The sequence below is a fragment of the Ruditapes philippinarum genome, unplaced genomic scaffold, assembly GCF_026571515.1.
Source record: "Ruditapes philippinarum isolate M1 unplaced genomic scaffold, ASM2657151v2 ctg128_1_1_1_1, whole genome shotgun sequence".
NCBI classification, from domain to species: Eukaryota; Metazoa; Mollusca; class Bivalvia; order Venerida; family Veneridae; genus Ruditapes; species Ruditapes philippinarum.
In genome coordinates, this window is record NW_026861563.1 from 1,011,757 (window position 1) to 1,029,390 (window position 17,634).

At 33.7% G+C, this 17,634-nt stretch overlaps 1 protein-coding gene across 1 annotated transcript; it reads left to right on the forward strand.

Annotated features, from left to right (window-relative positions):
* Positions 1 to 1,562: 1,562 nt before the first annotated feature.
* LOC132716156 (transmembrane protein 223-like) lies at positions 1,563 to 13,212 on the forward strand. The gene is made up of 2 exons (XM_060699357.1): positions 1,563 to 2,121; positions 12,809 to 13,212. The coding sequence occupies exons 1-2, from the start codon at positions 1,632 to 1,634 to the stop codon at positions 13,102 to 13,104; spliced, it is 786 nt and encodes a 261-aa protein (XP_060555340.1). The 5' UTR covers positions 1,563 to 1,631; the 3' UTR covers positions 13,105 to 13,212.
* Positions 13,213 to 17,634: the final 4,422 nt, after the last annotated feature.

Here is a 17,634-nt window from a genome sequence, read left to right on the forward strand (position 1 = left end):
TTATCTGTTTTTTTTCGGGATTCTATTTCCCTCTTTATTAACAAGTACAAAGTTTTCTTTCAAGTATGAAGGGCACTGGTAATTAACATTTTTTAATACATGGTTCAGACGTTTTTGCTTATTTCAGTTTTCTACACTTACCAAAGACATATCATTAAGACTAACATTACTGCCACTCAATTATGAACAAGCAATCTATGTTTTTCAACAGATATGGCTTATCAATAAACATTATTTTCTGAAAGTATCTATCTTTTTTCACAAGTTTAAAGATTTTAAAAGAACATCATGCCGTTAGAATTTTTAGTTTTGCTCTTACATAATATAATTATTGCCCTTTTCTGTAACACTTATATAATTTGCATATAGCAAAATGTACCGAGTTATACCGAGACATGTTTAATTGAATCGAAAAGGGTTTACATAGCGCGTTTCCAGACCATTCTCTGTTTAGTCCTAATAAGGAAAGACAAATAATCACAGATGCATCTTTAGCAGGCGTTGCAGCAATAATTCCCTAAGAAGATAATTCGTGTGTTATACAAACATATATACTTAAATTGGCAGATGTTGAACGAATCTCTAACAGTCAACAAGTGAAAGAAAATTTAGCGTTAGTTCGATCATTAGCACATTATTCAAAGGATTTGAAAAAGACACAAGGAGCTTCAACATAGGAAACTAACCCCGCTATGACCACAAGCAAACGCTGAATATGAGCGATTTATATGAAAGTCATAGGCAAGTCAGTATGAGGCTCTCATATGCACCATATACTTAGTTAATCGGAAAGAAGACATGTTTGAAATTACAGGAACAGCAGATCTACACCACATGGGGCAACGAATGAAGCTCCTGCACAATAATTATTGTTCTACAGAAGACCTATTGGCATCAAAATCCCCAATGTACTAATATATTAAAACAAAATAAATCTAAAAAGGAGATTTATAAATGCCAGAGAAATTGACAGAATATAAAAAGAATGAAAGAATATGCAGATAAGCGAAGAAACTTTGAAAAAACAGAATATTAAATAGGCGATGTCCAGTGTGTTAGTCTCAGTATAGCAAAATAAACAAAATAAACTCAAAACTCTATATATGACCCAAACAAAGGTGCTAGTGGCATTGATTTGACCTAAAATGTGTTTCACCTTGTTATTTATGCAATAAAATATCCATATATTTAAAGAAAAATTTTATGTTATATTGTTATAAAGACTATAGACAATAGGCCTATAACAGTAAAAAATATATTTTTTAAATATATGGATATTTTATTATTAAACACAGTTAAGGTCTAATCAATGCTCTAGCACCTTTGGACCCAAACATTGAAAATAACTGATGATAAAGGCAGAGCCAAAAAACCACAACAAATCACTAGAAATTTAAGCCCCTTCACAAGATTATTGCGATATATATGTACAATGAACGAAGTCATTTTCAATGAATATTTAATTATTTTTAATCGCTTTGCGCTTTTAACGCTACTTTTCGCGTTTAAAGTACCAAATCGCAACTTTTCGGCCATTTGTCTTATGATAAAAGCCGAGTTGTTCCGATTGGTACAGTAAGTTCCGAGGATTGCCGAATTCAGAAACAAATACAACAACAACAACACGAGTAATGTTACAAAACATGAATCAGTGTAACTATCAAAAAGTTCTATTATCAACGACGTTATGGAGACCTTTAACATCCCAATTTCGTATGAAATACACGAGAATATGTATATTAACCCCAAGCCAATTGTCAACAAAAAATAATTTGTTATCATGCAGGATGACATTGAAGAGAAGTTATGAAAGTGGAACCCCTAAACCTATACCCAAAAAGTTTAGGAAAAAGCTTTTACCGTTTGAAGTTGAAGGAAGCTCCAAAGATGTTTTACTTTTTTCTTTCCACAGAAGAGACCGATTTTTTAGGAATATTGGATTTGCTGGAATTTTCTTGTGTATAGTGTTTTTGAACAGTGCAGATGTGATGTACAAGTGTCTTCGTCCTGTTGAACTTGAATCACTAGACACAGAATATCCATGGTATTACTGGTGGAGAAAAGTAGATTTTGCATCGCAACATGTACGATTAAGAGTCTCTGGTTTTGTGGCAATGTTTGGTAGGTATATTGACAATGGAATTGGTTATGACCCACAGGCAGTCTTTGTTTGGATACTAATTACTATACATGTACATGACCACTCCATTTTCTTTTGATAAATTAAATATTTATTTATTCAAAATGTTTTTAAAACATAAATTTTTTAGTTCAACAACAAAAGATAGTTGTTCTTTTAATTTCATATATAAAGACAAGGTAGAAAGAATTACAGTCAAATCGGCCCCAAGTCAGATCAGCCACAAAATAGTCAAATCGGCCCCAAGTCAAATCGGCCTCAAGTCAGATCGGCCCCATTTTATTTTTAACCAGGTTTTCAATTTTGAAAATCCTGGTTATTAGATTGGGGTATGGCGGGCGGATGGGCGGATGGGCGGCTGGGCGGATGGGCGGATGGGCGGGCGTCAAACGAAATTGTGTCCGCTCTGTAACTCTTCAACCCTTTGAAGAATTTTGATGAAACTTCAGACAAATGTTTACCACATCAAGATGACGTGCTGAACGCATGTTCCGCATGGCTGGCTCCAAGGTCAAGGTCACAGTGACATTAACATTGAAAATCCTGTCCGCTCTGTAACTCTTCAACCCTTTGAAGAATTTTTATGAAACTTCAGACAAATGTTTACCACATCAAGATGACGTGCAGAACGCATGTTCCGCATGGCTGGCTCCAAGGTCAAGGTCACAGTGACATTAACATTGAAAATCCTGTTTACATGATTTTAACTTCGGGCGTCAAACGAAATTGTGTCCGCTCTGTAACTCTTCAACCCTTTGAAGAATTTTGATGAAACTTCAGACAAATGTTTACCACATCAAGATGACGTGCAGAACGCATGTTCCGCATGGCTGGCTCCAAGGTCAAGGTCACAGTGACATTAACATTGAAAATCCTGTCCGCTCTGTAACTCTTCAACCCTTTGAAGAATTTTGATGAAACTTCAGACAAATGTTTACCACATCAAGATGACGTGCAGAACGCATGTTCCGCATGGCTGGCTCCAAGGTCAAGGTCACAGTGACATTAACATTGAAAAATCCTGTTTACATGATTTTAACTTGATTTGGCAGTCAAAGGTCATATCATCTTTGGAGGTAATTTAAAAAAGATATGATATATTATTTCATGTCTACTTTGTAACTTGTTTTTCATTATACAGAATTATCAATATAATTATAGTGAACAAATTCTTCTGTGCTGAACTCGTCCTACATTTCTCAACGGATTTTGTTCAAACTTTCACAGAAGCTTTGTCATCAAGCACCCTGGCACATATTGTCGGGGTTTTGTGATTGGATAGTTTTTGACCTAATTATGGCCCTTTGTTTTTTTCCTTATACATAATATTATAGTGAACACTTCTTCAGTGGCAATTCCTCCTACATTATTCATGTTTTACATTGCACATAGTTACATTGTTTGTTGCTTGTATTTGTATTTCAAATACAACATATTTATCTACAATGGTGATAATTGAAAACCTGGTTTCATGGCATTGCCATGTTTCTTGTTATTTTCTTAATTCATTATTCATTTTCTTATTTTTTAAATGTTGATAAAAAACAATTGTGTGGATGGGAATACCAAATGACAAACAATGGGTTACATAGAAAACAAGAACAAAACATATAATAATCAATCTAATTGATTATATTCATTTGAAACCATTTTTATCAAGAGTTTAATATATATGTTTTTTATATTTATACCAAGATTTTTTTCAATTTTGTTAATTATTATTTTATACACAGAGATGGAATCTGGGTAAGTAGAATTACTCAAAATTTTTAATTAAATGTGATTACTTCAGCTTGAAAGACGGCACAGTCTAAAACGCAAACGTCTTAAGTTGTTGGTGATATAATTTATTTTATAGTTCTTTTATAGTTTTTTAATTTAAAGAAATTAAATTTAGATTGATTAAATATATAATATATCCAGATGTGTTGGACACGTGTAACTAATAAACAGCTAATTTAAAGTGTGAACAACATGCTACCGGATTAAACGTCTCACTCTTTAATTGGATGGATATCTCTATAAATAAGTACTTTTCGGACAAAATAATCTTAACAGAACAGAACATATACTTTATTTCTGACTGGGGCATAATACCCATCATCTCAACATACATATACATGTATATTTATTATAATGCATGCACCAAGAAATCATGATATAATAAATTCAAGCAGTTATATTCACATAATTATATACCAATTTTTTTTAAAGGGACAGTTTGAGAATTTACGTTTATATATGATGGTCTTCAATTAAATATCAAATTATACATTCATATATGATATCTATATTGTCTGCGTGTATATATGTTTATGTTTTTTACATGCTATAAACATTGTATAATGTTTCAGGCAATAAAATTTGAAATTGGAAAAAGAATTGGCGTGTTCCTATATGCGACAAATCAAATTAAGTTTGAACATCACATAATTTGTACCGTCACGTTTAATCAGGTAGCACGTTGTTCACACTTAATTATCGTTAATTTCATCAATCATTCGTTAATCCAGTAGCATTGCATCTCTATTTATTATTATCAATAAACTATAATTTAAATTAAAAACTACTCTATTAAAAAATGCATTTAGAAAATTAGTAAAATACATTTTTGACTGTTGCTAAAAAATCAACCATTTTATACATAACTGATTAAATTCACTTCACGCAAAATTGTTTGTTAGTGCCCGTCTACACCTATCCAAGTCTTGAATGCAAGTATCATATTCTCTTGTATTGGATAGTGTAGACACCCTACTTGAATGAGTTTTAAAGAGAAATTATGTGACATCCAAGAAGATAATTCCTTGCAAGAAAGTTAGAACATGTTCTATTTTTCTACAAGTTTTTGGCTGTCAAGACACTGATAATACCGGTTTGACACAAAACATGTGCCCGAAGGTTTGATAGTGCTGTTATTTTTATTATTATCTGACTTTTTGTTGTGATTCAGTGTACATGTCCTTTGAATTTCAGTTAATGATTACAATGTCTTGGTCAAAGGAACAAATCAATACGCTGATACACAGAAGAGCAAAAAAATAAAAATAAATAAAAATAAATACATTGTAAAAAAATAAACAAGAGCTCTTTTTCAAGTAGAGTCAAAATGGATTTAAAATGATCTTGTTCATTTAGTGAATAAGTTTCATCAAACAAAATAAATTTTTGTCACATTTTTTCAATTTTAAAAAAGAATGAACGCATTTACTCCATTCTGTTTTAGCTAATTGCATCATTTTCCCGCTTTTTTTCACATATTTTACAGAAACATGATAGTCTTGCAAAGACAAAGGTATAAATCCTGGGCTATCTTAATGAGACATTTCAGTAAAAATTGTGCCTGAAAAAATGTTGAAAGGGCCGTTTATTTAGCTTATCTAAATGTGACATGTAAGAAACTTGAATAGGTGTAGACACGGCCTTAAAAAAGCCGAATTCAATTCATGATTATTTGAGACAATGACTGAATTGATTAAAGACACATGATAATTGTTTGTTTTTCACATAATTATTTATCTTCAAAATGTAGACCGACCTTTATATGTTCAAATATTTAATTGTTATTAAATGTAGAAATCAATCAACAACCATAGCACACCTGCATAATTACATTAATAACAATTATCACTAGCATCAAAACTGTCTCAATTTCGTAATGAATTATTTTTAATTGGAACATTTATGTTAAAGTACAATTCTCAGTAAATAACCTTGTAATTTTTGGCGAATAACATTATTTTAACCAAAATAGGATTTTTCATAAAAATAACTTTAGGGCCGATTTGACTAGTTGTGAGGCCTATTTGACTAGTTTTGGGGCCGATTTGACTAGTTTTGGGGCCGATTTGACTAGTTTTGGGGCCGATTTGACTTTTTAAAATTGTTGTGTGGCCGATTTGACTAATTTTGAGGCCGAATTGACTAATTTTGGGGCCGATCTGACTTGGGGCCGATTTGACTAGTTTTCGGTAGAAAGGTTCACCGGCGGAACTGTCACCCGGCTTTATTTCAATATTTGAAGTCACAGATCTTTGTAAATTTTCAGCCAATTTTCACCAAGTAAAGTGCAATCTACTCAGAAATGATTGATTATTCCAAAAATGTACAGTATTAGACCAGTTGGTACAAAAGATCGAATTTTAAAGCAAAAATGCACTTTTTGACTAGTTCGGACTTCACATGACCGAGCCGTTAGAAGACTTTTGAACATAAAGCGATCTTTTTCTTAATAATAAACTCATGTCAGTGCATGCAAACAGTTAAACAGAAAAGGCAGCTATATATTATCCCTTACCGGTCCAAATTTATCCAAAACGTCTGTAGGTAGGCACTTCCAGTAATATTTGCACTAACTTCTTAAATTTTTTTCCATGCATGCAAATCCTTACCAGGATATACCTAATGTATACCCCGTTTCGCATAGTGAAGATTAAGTGAAGCTGGGTAACAGCGGGAAACTAAGTTTCTAAATTTAGAAACAAGGCATGCACATTTAAATATCTTTAAAATTGTTTTAAAAAAATCTGATATAATGACTGGGAGTGAAACACAAATTGCCTCTGAAGTACAGTGAATCATTATTTTTTATATTGATAAATTGTTATGTTTGTTCTTTAGAACAAGCAAAAAAAATTAAATGTTTTCGTTTTACATACATAGATCCTATAACTCAATTTTTATTATGCCCCCACCATAAAATGGCTGGGGCATATAGTGTTACCCTGTTCAGTTATTCTGTCCTTCCGTCATCATCAGTTTCCATTCATTATCTTAGTAACGGTTGCACACATTCTACTCAAATTTGAAATATATGGATATATCATGAAAAAAACAGGTCAAGTTCAAATTTGGTCATGGTCCGATGATTTTTGGCAGAGTTATGCCCCTTGATGAAATTTTCAGTTTCAATTTATTATCTCCCCAACGATATTACACATTCAACTCAAATTTGACATATGGATATATCAATGGAATGCACAGGTCAAGTTCGAATTTGGTCATGGTTTGATGATTTTTGGCAGAGTTATGCCCCTTTCACTTTGAAAATAATATGAAATTTTCAGTTTCTGTTCATTATCTACCCAACGGTATTACACATTCTACTCAAATTTGATATATGGATATGTCAAAGGAATACGCAGCTTATTATTTAATTTGGTTATGGTTCGATGATTTTTGGCAGAGTTATGCCCCTTTCACCTTAAATTTTTTTACTTTTCAATTTCCGTTCATTATCTCCCAAACAGTATTACACATTTAACTCAAATTTGACATATAGATATGTTAAAGAAATGTGCAGGTAAAGTTTGATTTGGTCATGGTTTTAATGATTTTTGGCCCTTTCACTTTAAAAAAAAGGAAATTTTCAGTTTCCGTTCATTATCTCCCCAATAGTTGTACATATTCAACTCTGATTTAACATATAGCTATGCCATGAAAAACACTGGTCAAGTTCGAATTTGATCATGGTTTGATGATAGCTGACAGAGTTATCCCTCTTGAACTTTGAAAAAAATCAGAAATTTTTAGTTTCCGTTCATTATCTCCCCAATGGTTGTACACATAATGACAATGAACTCAAATTTGACATATAGACACATCTTATGAATAAGCAGTTTAGGTTCAAATTTGGTCTTGGTTCAATGATTTCGGACAAAGTTATCTCTCTTGAATGTTGGAAAATTTTGAATTTTCAGTTTCAGCACTCATACTTCTGTGGAAAAGATATGTAGTCATTATTTTGGCTAGAAATATGCAATATGCAATTCATAAAAGGTTAACGCTGAATAGTTTCAGTGCCTTGAACTTTGTATAAAAATTGTTTGTGTTTACATTGAATAGTTTTGAGGGCTTTGAAGTTATAACGAAAAAAACAGTTAAACAGAAAAGGCAGCTATATATTATCCCTTACCGGTCCAAATTTATCCAAAACGTCTGAAGGTAGGCACTTCCAGTAATATTTGCACTAACTTCTTAAATTTTTTTCCATGCATGCAAATCCTTACCAGGATATACCTAATGTATACCCCGTTTCGCATAGTGAAGATTAAGTGAAGCTGGGTAACAGCGGGAAACTAAGTTTCTAAATTTAGAAACAAGGCATGCACATTTAAATATCTTTAAAATTGTTTTAAAAAAATCTGATATAATGACTGGGAGTGAAACACAAATTGCCTCTGATGTACAGTGAATCATTATTTTTTATATTGATAAATTGTTATGTTTGTTCTTTAGAACAAGCAAAAAAAATTAAATGTTTTCGTTTTACATACATAGATCCTATAACTCAATTTTTATTATGCCCCCACCATAAAATGGCTGGGGCATATAGTGTTACCCTGATCAGTTATTCTGTCCTTCCGTCATCATCAGTTTCCATTCATTATCTTAGTAGCGGTTGCACACATTCTACTCAAATTTGAAATATATGGATACATTTTGTATATCATGAAAAAAACAGGTCAAGTTCGAATTTGGTCATGGTCCGATGATTTTTGGCAGAGTTATGCCCCTTGATGAAATTTTCAGTTTCAATTTATTATCTCTTCAACGATATTACACATTCAACTCAAATTTGACATATGGATATGTCAATGGAATGCACAGGTCAAGTTCGAATTTGGTCAGGGTTGATGATTTTTGGCAGAGTTATGCCCCTTTCACTTTGAAAATAATATGAAATTTTCAGTTTCTGTTCATTATCTACCCAACGGTATTACACATTCTACTCAAATTTGATATATGGATATGTCAAAGGAATACGCAGCTTATTTTTTAATTTGGTTATGGTTCGATGATTTTTGGCAGAGTTATGCCCCTTTCACCTTAAATTTTTTTACTTTTCAATTTCCGTTCATTATCTCCCAAACAGTATTACACATTTAACTCAAATTTGACATATAGATATGTTAAAGAAATGTGCAGGTAAAGTTTGACTTGGTCATGGTTTTAAGGTTATGCCCCTTTCACTTTAAAAAAAAAAGGAAATTTTCAGTTTCCGTTCATTATCTCCCCAATAGTTGTACATATTCAACTCTGATTTAACATATAGCTATGCCATGAAAAACACTGGTCAAGTTCGAATTTGATCATGGTTTGATGATAGCTGACAGAGTTATCCCTCTTGAACTTTGAAAAAAATCAGAAATTTTTAGTTTCCGTTCATTATCTCCCCAATGGTTGTACACATAATGACAATGAACTCAAATTTGACATATAGACACATCTTATGAATAAGCAGTTTAAGTTCGAATTTGGTCTTGGTTCAATGATTTCGGACAAAGTTATCTCTCTTGAATGTTGGAAAAATTTTGAATTTTCAGTTTCAGCACTCATACTTCTGTGGAAAAGATATGTAGTCATTATTTTGGCTAGAAATATGCAATATGCAATTCATAAAAGGTTAACGCTGAATAGTTTCAGTGCCTTGAACTTTGTATAAAAATTGTTTGTGTTTACATTGAATAGTTTTAAGGGCTTTGAAGTTATAATGAAAAAAATAGTCTGTGCAAACAAATTTGGAACTAAATATTGTAACATCTGAAATTTTGACTGCATGAGCGGGCATCTGTGGTTTGACGACACGTTTCTAGTTTTTAGCTCACCTGAGCATGCTCAGGGTGAGCTTTTAGGATCGATGATTGTCTGTCGTCCGTCCACATTTAGTTCGTTAACACTCTAGCGGTCGCATTTTTGCCTCAATCATCGTCAAACTTGGTCCGGATGCTTATCTAGTTGATAGCTCGGACGAGTTCGAACATGAGTCATCTCGGATGAAAAACTAGGTCACACAAGTTAAAAAAAGAAAAACCTTGTTAACACTCTAGAGGTCACATTTTTGCCTCAATCATCATCAAAGTTGGTCAGGATGCTTGTCAAGGTAATAGCTTGGATGAGTTCGAACATGGGTCATCTCGGATGAAAAACTAGGTCACCGGAGCTAAAAATAGAAAAACCTTGTTAACACTCTAGCGTTCACATTTTTGCCTCAATCATCATCAAAGTTGGTCAGGATGCTTGTCAAGGTGATAGCTTGGATGAGTTCGAACATAGGTCATCTCGGATGAAAAACTAGGTCACCGGAGCTAAAAATAGAAAAACCTTGTTAACACTCTAGCGTTCACATTTTTGCCTCAATCATCATCAAACTTGGTCAGGATGCTTGTCTAGGTGATAGCTTGGATGAGTTCGAACATGGGTCATCCTGGATGAAAAACTAGGTCACCGGAACTAAAAATAGAAAAACCTTTTTAACACTAGCGGTCACATTTTTGACACAAGTGTCATCAAACTTGATCAGGATGCTTGTCTAAGTACCTGCTTGGATGAGTTCGAACATGGGTCATCTCCGATGAAAAACTAGGTCACAGGAGCTAAAAATAAAAAAACCTTATTTACACTCTAGTGGTCACAATTTTGACACAATTGTCATCAAACTTGGTCAGGATGCTTGTCAAGGTGATAGCTTGGATGAGTTCGAACATGGGTCATCTCAGATGAAAAACTAGGTTACCGGAGCTAAAAATAGAAAAACCTTGTTAACACTCTAGCATTCACATTTTTGCCTCAATCATCATCAAACTTGGTCAGGATGCTTGTCTAGGTGATAGCTTGGATGAGTTCGAACATGGGTCATCCTGGATGAAAAACTAGGTCACCAGAACTAAAAATAGAAAAACCTTATTAACACTCTAGCGGTCACATTTTTGCCTCAAACATCATCAAACTTGGTCAGGATGCTTGTCTAGGTGATAGCTCAGATGAGTTCGAACATGGGTCATCTCAGATGAAAAACTAGGTCATCGGAGCTAAAAATAGAGAAGCCTTGTTAACACTCTAGCGGTCACATTTTTGCCTCAATCATCATCAAACTTGGTCAGGATGCTTGTCTAGGTGATAGCTTGGATGAGTTCGAACATGGGTCACCTTGGATGAAAAACTAGGTCACAGGAGCTAAAATAGAAAAATCTTTTTAACACTAGCGGTCACATTTTTGACAAAAGTGTCATCAAACTTTTTCAGGATGCTTGTCTAAGTACCTGCTTGGATGAGTTCGAACATGGGTCATCTCCGATGAAAAACTAGGTCACAGGAGCTAAAAATAGAAAAACCTTATTTACACTCTAGTGGTCAGGAAACTTGTCTAGGTAATTGCTGGGAATAAATCGAACATGGGACATCTCGGATGAAAAACTAGGTCACAGGAGCTAAAAATAGAAAAACCTTATTTACACTCTAGTGGTCAGGAAACTTGTCTAGGTAATTGCTGGGAATAAATCGAACATGGGACATCTCGGATGAAAAACTAGGTCACAGGAGCTAAAAATAAAAAACACCGTAGTGGCTACTGTTTTGATCCAAATATCCTGTAAATTGGTCTGAAAGTTTGTTGGTGTTGAAAGTTTGAACATGGGTCATCTCGGATGAAAAACTAGGTCACACCGCCCAAATATGGAAAAACCTTTTAACACTCTAGTGGTCACATTTTTGACTCAATTATCATCAAACTTGGTCAGGATGCTTGTCTAAGTAATTGCTCGGATGAGTTAGAAATCGCATGTTAAACTAGGTCACTGGAGCTAAAAATAGAAAAATCTTGTCAACACTCTAGTTGCTACTGTTTTGATCCAAGTATCCTGGAAATTGGTCTGAAAGTTTGTTTTGATGATTTCTAGGTCAAGTTTGAATATGGGTCACCTGGGTAAAAAACTAGGTCACGCTGCTCAAATATGGATAATCCTTGTTAACACTGTAGTGGTCACATTTTTGACTCACCTGTCATGAAACTTGGTCAGAATGCTTGTCTAGGTAATTGTTCGGATGAGTTTGATGGGTCAGGTGAGCGATCTAGGGCCATCATGGCCCTCTTGTTATTGTTTTATATCTGTTATCAATAATCATAAATATAATGCTCAAATGAAGATTTATCAATATTGTTAGTTCCAAAAAGCATTATTTTTCAAGATATTACCGAATTTACATTTCATGTTAATAAAGGGAGGTAGTTAGAAATTTATTTTCTATAAAATCTAAGTCAAATTTTTCAATAAGAAATGAAAGCATTTATATTGATGATTACATATAATGTGGACAATATTTTACATATTCTTCGATGTTTGAAAATTGTTTTGGAAGCATCATTTTAAAAATATATAAAATTCCACTTATGTGTGGTACAACAAACAGGACCTTTAATTATTTATTTTTCTGATTGCTGTGGCTTTGAATCCTAACAAGGACTTTGAATTCTTTTATGTGAAGAAGCTATCCACCTAGCTTATTGAACGTCATTGGTTTTACTCAGGTGGCTGTTCCAGTCCGATTAATGCAAAGAAAGGCACCAGCTGAAGTCTTTCTCCATCAGTCAAGCTGGAAAGTCTCCATATGACTGATACTGTGTTGGTGCAACACGAAACCTTACCAAAAAACAAAACAAAAAAGTGTTTCCTAAATCTCTTAGCAATTGTGAGGAAACAAAACAGGATTAATCCATGTGAAATTGTTAAAATCCTTCTGGTCAAGATTGTTTCCAAGTAACCAAATAATATCTAAAATAGTTTTGATCAGCTGACAAAGATAAAGAATTTTCATGCTTATGTATTCGTACTATTAGTGTTAAACATTTTAAGTGTCAACTTTCAGACAGTGTATTAACCTCTTTTTCAGGATTTGTTGTGCTTGTTTGTTCAATGCTATACCCCACTAGATTTATTCGTGAAATAACTCTGTTGAAAGGAGGAGAGAGGATAAAACTACAAACATTTCTACCATTTGGGATAGCAAAATCACGTGAGATAGCTTTAAAAGATGTATCTGCACAAGCTGGACCTGCTGATTCTAAAAATTATTTTCATCTGAAAGTAAGAGGTAAAAAATTTAATCTGGTTGTAGACCAGACTGGAACATATCATAATAGAGCACTTTTTGACAACACTGTAGGACTATCTAGGAAAGTTGATTAATAGTTTTACATTGTCAATTGTCCTATCTCTATGTTATTGTTTGATTAAAAAAAAACATCCTTGATACATAAGTGTAAAATAAACTTAATAAAAATTGAAGCTTTTAAATCTTGTTGTTACCACTTACCACATTTTTGTATTAGCTTATTTTAGAATAAAGAGTAAAATAAGTTGTTTTAACCCTTTACTTCATGAGCATATTATGAAAAATGGCCGTTTTCATTGAAAAGCCTCTTGTTACAAGTTCAAACTGCTATGAAACTATGAAAAATGCTTCAATACTGATGAAACATGGCACAACTGTTGACTGGACCATAGCCTCTGTAACAGCATGCTCAGTCTTAAATTTCTGTTACCATGGCAATGGGGGGGGGAACATCTCAAAATTGCCAAAAATCACTATTTTGCATTGTTTTTTGCACTGATTTCAAATGGCTGCAACTTCTCAATGGATTAAGATAGTGTAAAAGATTTTTTAGCTTTGGTTACACGTTACCTTTCGATTAACCTGAGGCCATTTTTAGCCTGTCACATGTCCCAAATTTTCTTGGCGATGAGGGAGGCTACCGCCCTCTTCAAACCCCACAAACAGAAGGGGGCATATCCCCCTTCTGGCAACCCCTTGATGTACTTTTTTGATAGGGGGCAGTGCTGAAAAAGTGATCACTTTTTTATAAACATTTCTCAAACGAAAAACAGTGTTTTGGGTCTAAATAGGACATTTTTTCACTGTTTGAGGCCTCAAAAGTGGGGGGGGGGGGGGGGGATCGAAAAGCCGTCAAAACAGGTCTTTATGAGGTAAAGGGTTAATGCTGTTTTTAGCTCGACTTTTTTTTTCCAAAAAAGTAGAGGTATTGTTATGGTCCTGGCGGCGTTACCGTTCGCAAACTTTTACCTGGATCATAACTATTTTACTTCTTGGTGTATTGTCTTCATACTTGGCCACAACAACCCTTGGGACAAGACCTTTCAGTAAACCACACTAACCTTGATCTTCATTCATAAATGACCTTTACCTTCAAGGTCAAAAGTCCAAATTTTGCTTGTTCCTGTAACTTTGTTATTTTTGAATTGAGGATGTGTTAACATCTTTCTCCTTGACCTGAAGCTTTATAGGTTCAGGTTTGAATTAAGACGAGCAGGCTCGCCATTCTGCTTGGGGCATGTCTTCTTTTGTATAACTACTTTATTTCTTAATGTATGTTCTTCAAACTTTAAGCACATGTATATGTTTCTTATCACCCACATCATATGTGGCAAGGTTTATAATTCTAACACCTATATTAACTAGAATCCTCATCCTTGAACTTAGAATTTTCATCAAAAAATGTTGTTTGATTTCCTTAACTTCTTTTATTTCTTAAGGTATCTACTAGGAACAAGTATATGTTGATCATATCATATATGTATCACTTAAATCATGTATGGGAGATTCAATACTTTAGCTTGACTATTTCCAGAATTATGTCCCCCTTGAACTTAAATTTTTCTCTAGCAATTAATATTTTTTTCTCCATTTTTTACGGGATTTACTTCAAACAGCCACATTTTAATAGTATAACCAGGTTTATAAATCTACAGTCCATATTATCAGAATTATTTCCCCTGTAAACTTTGAATTCCTCTTTTTATTCTAAAACTTTATTGTGTCGCCTTAAAAAGATGACATATAGGGGTTACTTTTGTTGGCAGTGTCTGCTTCCCCTAAAGCTTGTCCGGAGCATAACTCAGTCACTATAGGTCAGATCGACTCCAAACTTGATATGCATGCTTCTTTCAATGACTCAAAGTGCAGTGCACAAGAATCATTACTCTGCGCTTCTTAATTTTTGAGTTATTGCCCTTTGTTAATTTTCATACTTTTTGTCCTATAGGTCAGATCGACTCCAAACTTGATATGCATGCTTCTTTCAATGACTCAAAGTGCAGTGCAAATATTTTCAAAGTCCATTGACATATGGCTTTGAAACTTTGCACACTTGTTCACCATCATGACCCCAACCTGGAAACAGAAGGAGGTAACACTATCAAGCATTTTGACAGAATTATGCCCCTTTTTCGACTTAGAATTTCTGTTAAAGTTTTTGTAATAGTTCAAATATTTTCAAAGTCCATTGACATATGGCTTTGAAACTTTGCACACTTGTTCACCATCATGACCCCAACCTGGAAACAGGAGGAGGTAACACTATCAAGCATTTTGACAGAATTATGCCCCTTTTTCGACTTAGAATTTACGTTAAAGTTTTTGTAATAGTTCAAATATTTTCAAAGTCCATTGACATATGGCTTTGAAACTTTGCACACTTGTTCACCATCATGACCCCAACCTGGAAACAGGAGGAGGTAACACTATCAAGCATTTTGACAGAATTATGCCCCTTTTGCGACTTAGAATTTACGTTAAAGTTTTTGTAATAGTTCAAATATTTTCAAAGTCCATTGACATATGGCTTTGAAACTTTGCACACTTGTTCACCATCATGACCCCAACCTGTAAACAGGAGGAGGTAACTCTATCAAGCATTTTTTTTACTATCAAGCACTAAGAATAGTCGAGCGTTGCTGTCCTACCGACAGCTCTTGTTTTCCAGGCCATTTCTCCTAAAGTATAAGAGTTTTTGACTTGAAACTTCATAGGGTGATAGATGTTATCGAGAAGAAGTGCAGTGCATAAAAATTGGCACTCCGCACTTATTTTTTTCAGTTATTGCCCTTTGTTAATTTTTATACTTCATTCATGTCCCAGCCATTTCACCTAAACTATCAAAGCTATGGACTTTAAACTTCATAGGATGATAGTTCTTATTGAAAAGAAGAGCAGTACACAAAAACCGGTACTCTGTCCTTTATGATTTTAGAGTTATTGCCCTTTGTTAATTACATTATAACTTTATTTTTTGTCCGGGCCAATTCTCCTACACAATAAAACAACATTGTTACAATCAGTTCAAATGCCACTATAGTTAAAAGTACATGTACATAATAAGAGTAGTGTTTATAAATAACCTATATTTAAGAAGAATTTGCCTAAGTCGCAGCTAAACTTTTCACAAGGTAACACAACCGACTCGCAGAGTTCTAGTTTTTTCATGGATTTACTTCAAATTTAAAATATTTGTCATTATTAACACCTACATCATATGTGAATAGATTTACAAGTGAAGTGCCTGGGTTTTGAGGATTATTTTTATTTTGAACTTTGAATTTATTTGAAAATGTTATATGTATTTTTTTTTAATTTTCATGCTTTGTTACTTTCAATTGTATGTATTTGAAAATTGTTATATTTTTCTCTTTTCTATTTTGTTACTATAAATGTTATCGACTTTAGACAAAATAAATAGAAAATAGTTCTTTGTCACCACTTTACATCTTGTATCGCGTTGTTAATAAGTCTAGGATCTTTATTTCAAGAGTTATCTCCTCTTAGGTTTCAGAATTTTGCCTTAAAGTTATATTCTGGTTACAACCAGGAATGTTTAAAGATTTGCCCTCTGTCTTGCAGTCCGTCTGTCTGGCTGTCCCTATAAACTTTTTCCTGAGATTACTTTTAAAAAACTTTTCTGACAAATTTACTTAAATAGATAAAATTAGAAACAAGTTTCACTAGAGACTCGGAATTACAACTACTTGCACATTAGGCTATATGGCATGCATCCTATCTCAACACAACTTGGCTATGCGAAATCTCTTGTGTATTTAGCTGAAAATAAATTGTTCTAACGTTAATTGCTATAAATTATCTATCGAAATAGGAAGACAAGAAAATGTGTCACTTAGTGAAATAATATGCTCAGATTGCTGTGATCAAAAAGTATACGTCACCAATTATGAATTTCATGTTATGTTCTTTTCCTGGAAAATATTATTTTGGTCGGACACATATTTCTCATTATAACCAAATGATTATCAGTCAGTAATAATACAAGGGTCTTAGACTCTTACACTGGCTACCTGTACAAGTGGGAATATCTAGCTCGAGCTTAACTGTTTTCAATGGTAACGATGCTCTGCCTAGTTCCCCCCTAACAGCTGGTGTTTTATGCTTTTTCTTGCATATTAATTATTAAATATATTTTGAAAAAATTTGACCTATTGCTACTGTCAGGTTGTCCGTAGCCATCCAGAAACTTAAATGTTGGCCATTATTTTCTTAATGGATTGCCTATATACTTGGACACAACAGCCCTTTGACAAGACTATAAAGTAGACAAGATGTCCTTGACCAAAATCAATGTTTGAATTTTGCTTGATTTTTATCTCACTATTTGAAGATTAAGGAGAGCTATCCTAGTCCCACAAGCTTCTGAGTCGATGTCAGTGTAACCACCTATGTTTAAGTATCCATACCATCTTAGATATTTTCAAAGCCCACTGACTTATTGCTTTTAAAGATGGTATTGATACTTAAATGTTTTTTTTAAGATTTCCAGGGTTTAAGTCCAAGCTATCCCCATCATTTGCATTGGTCACAGAAAATGAGAAATGAGTATGCTGTCAAAGACAGACCATAAGTACAATATTAGT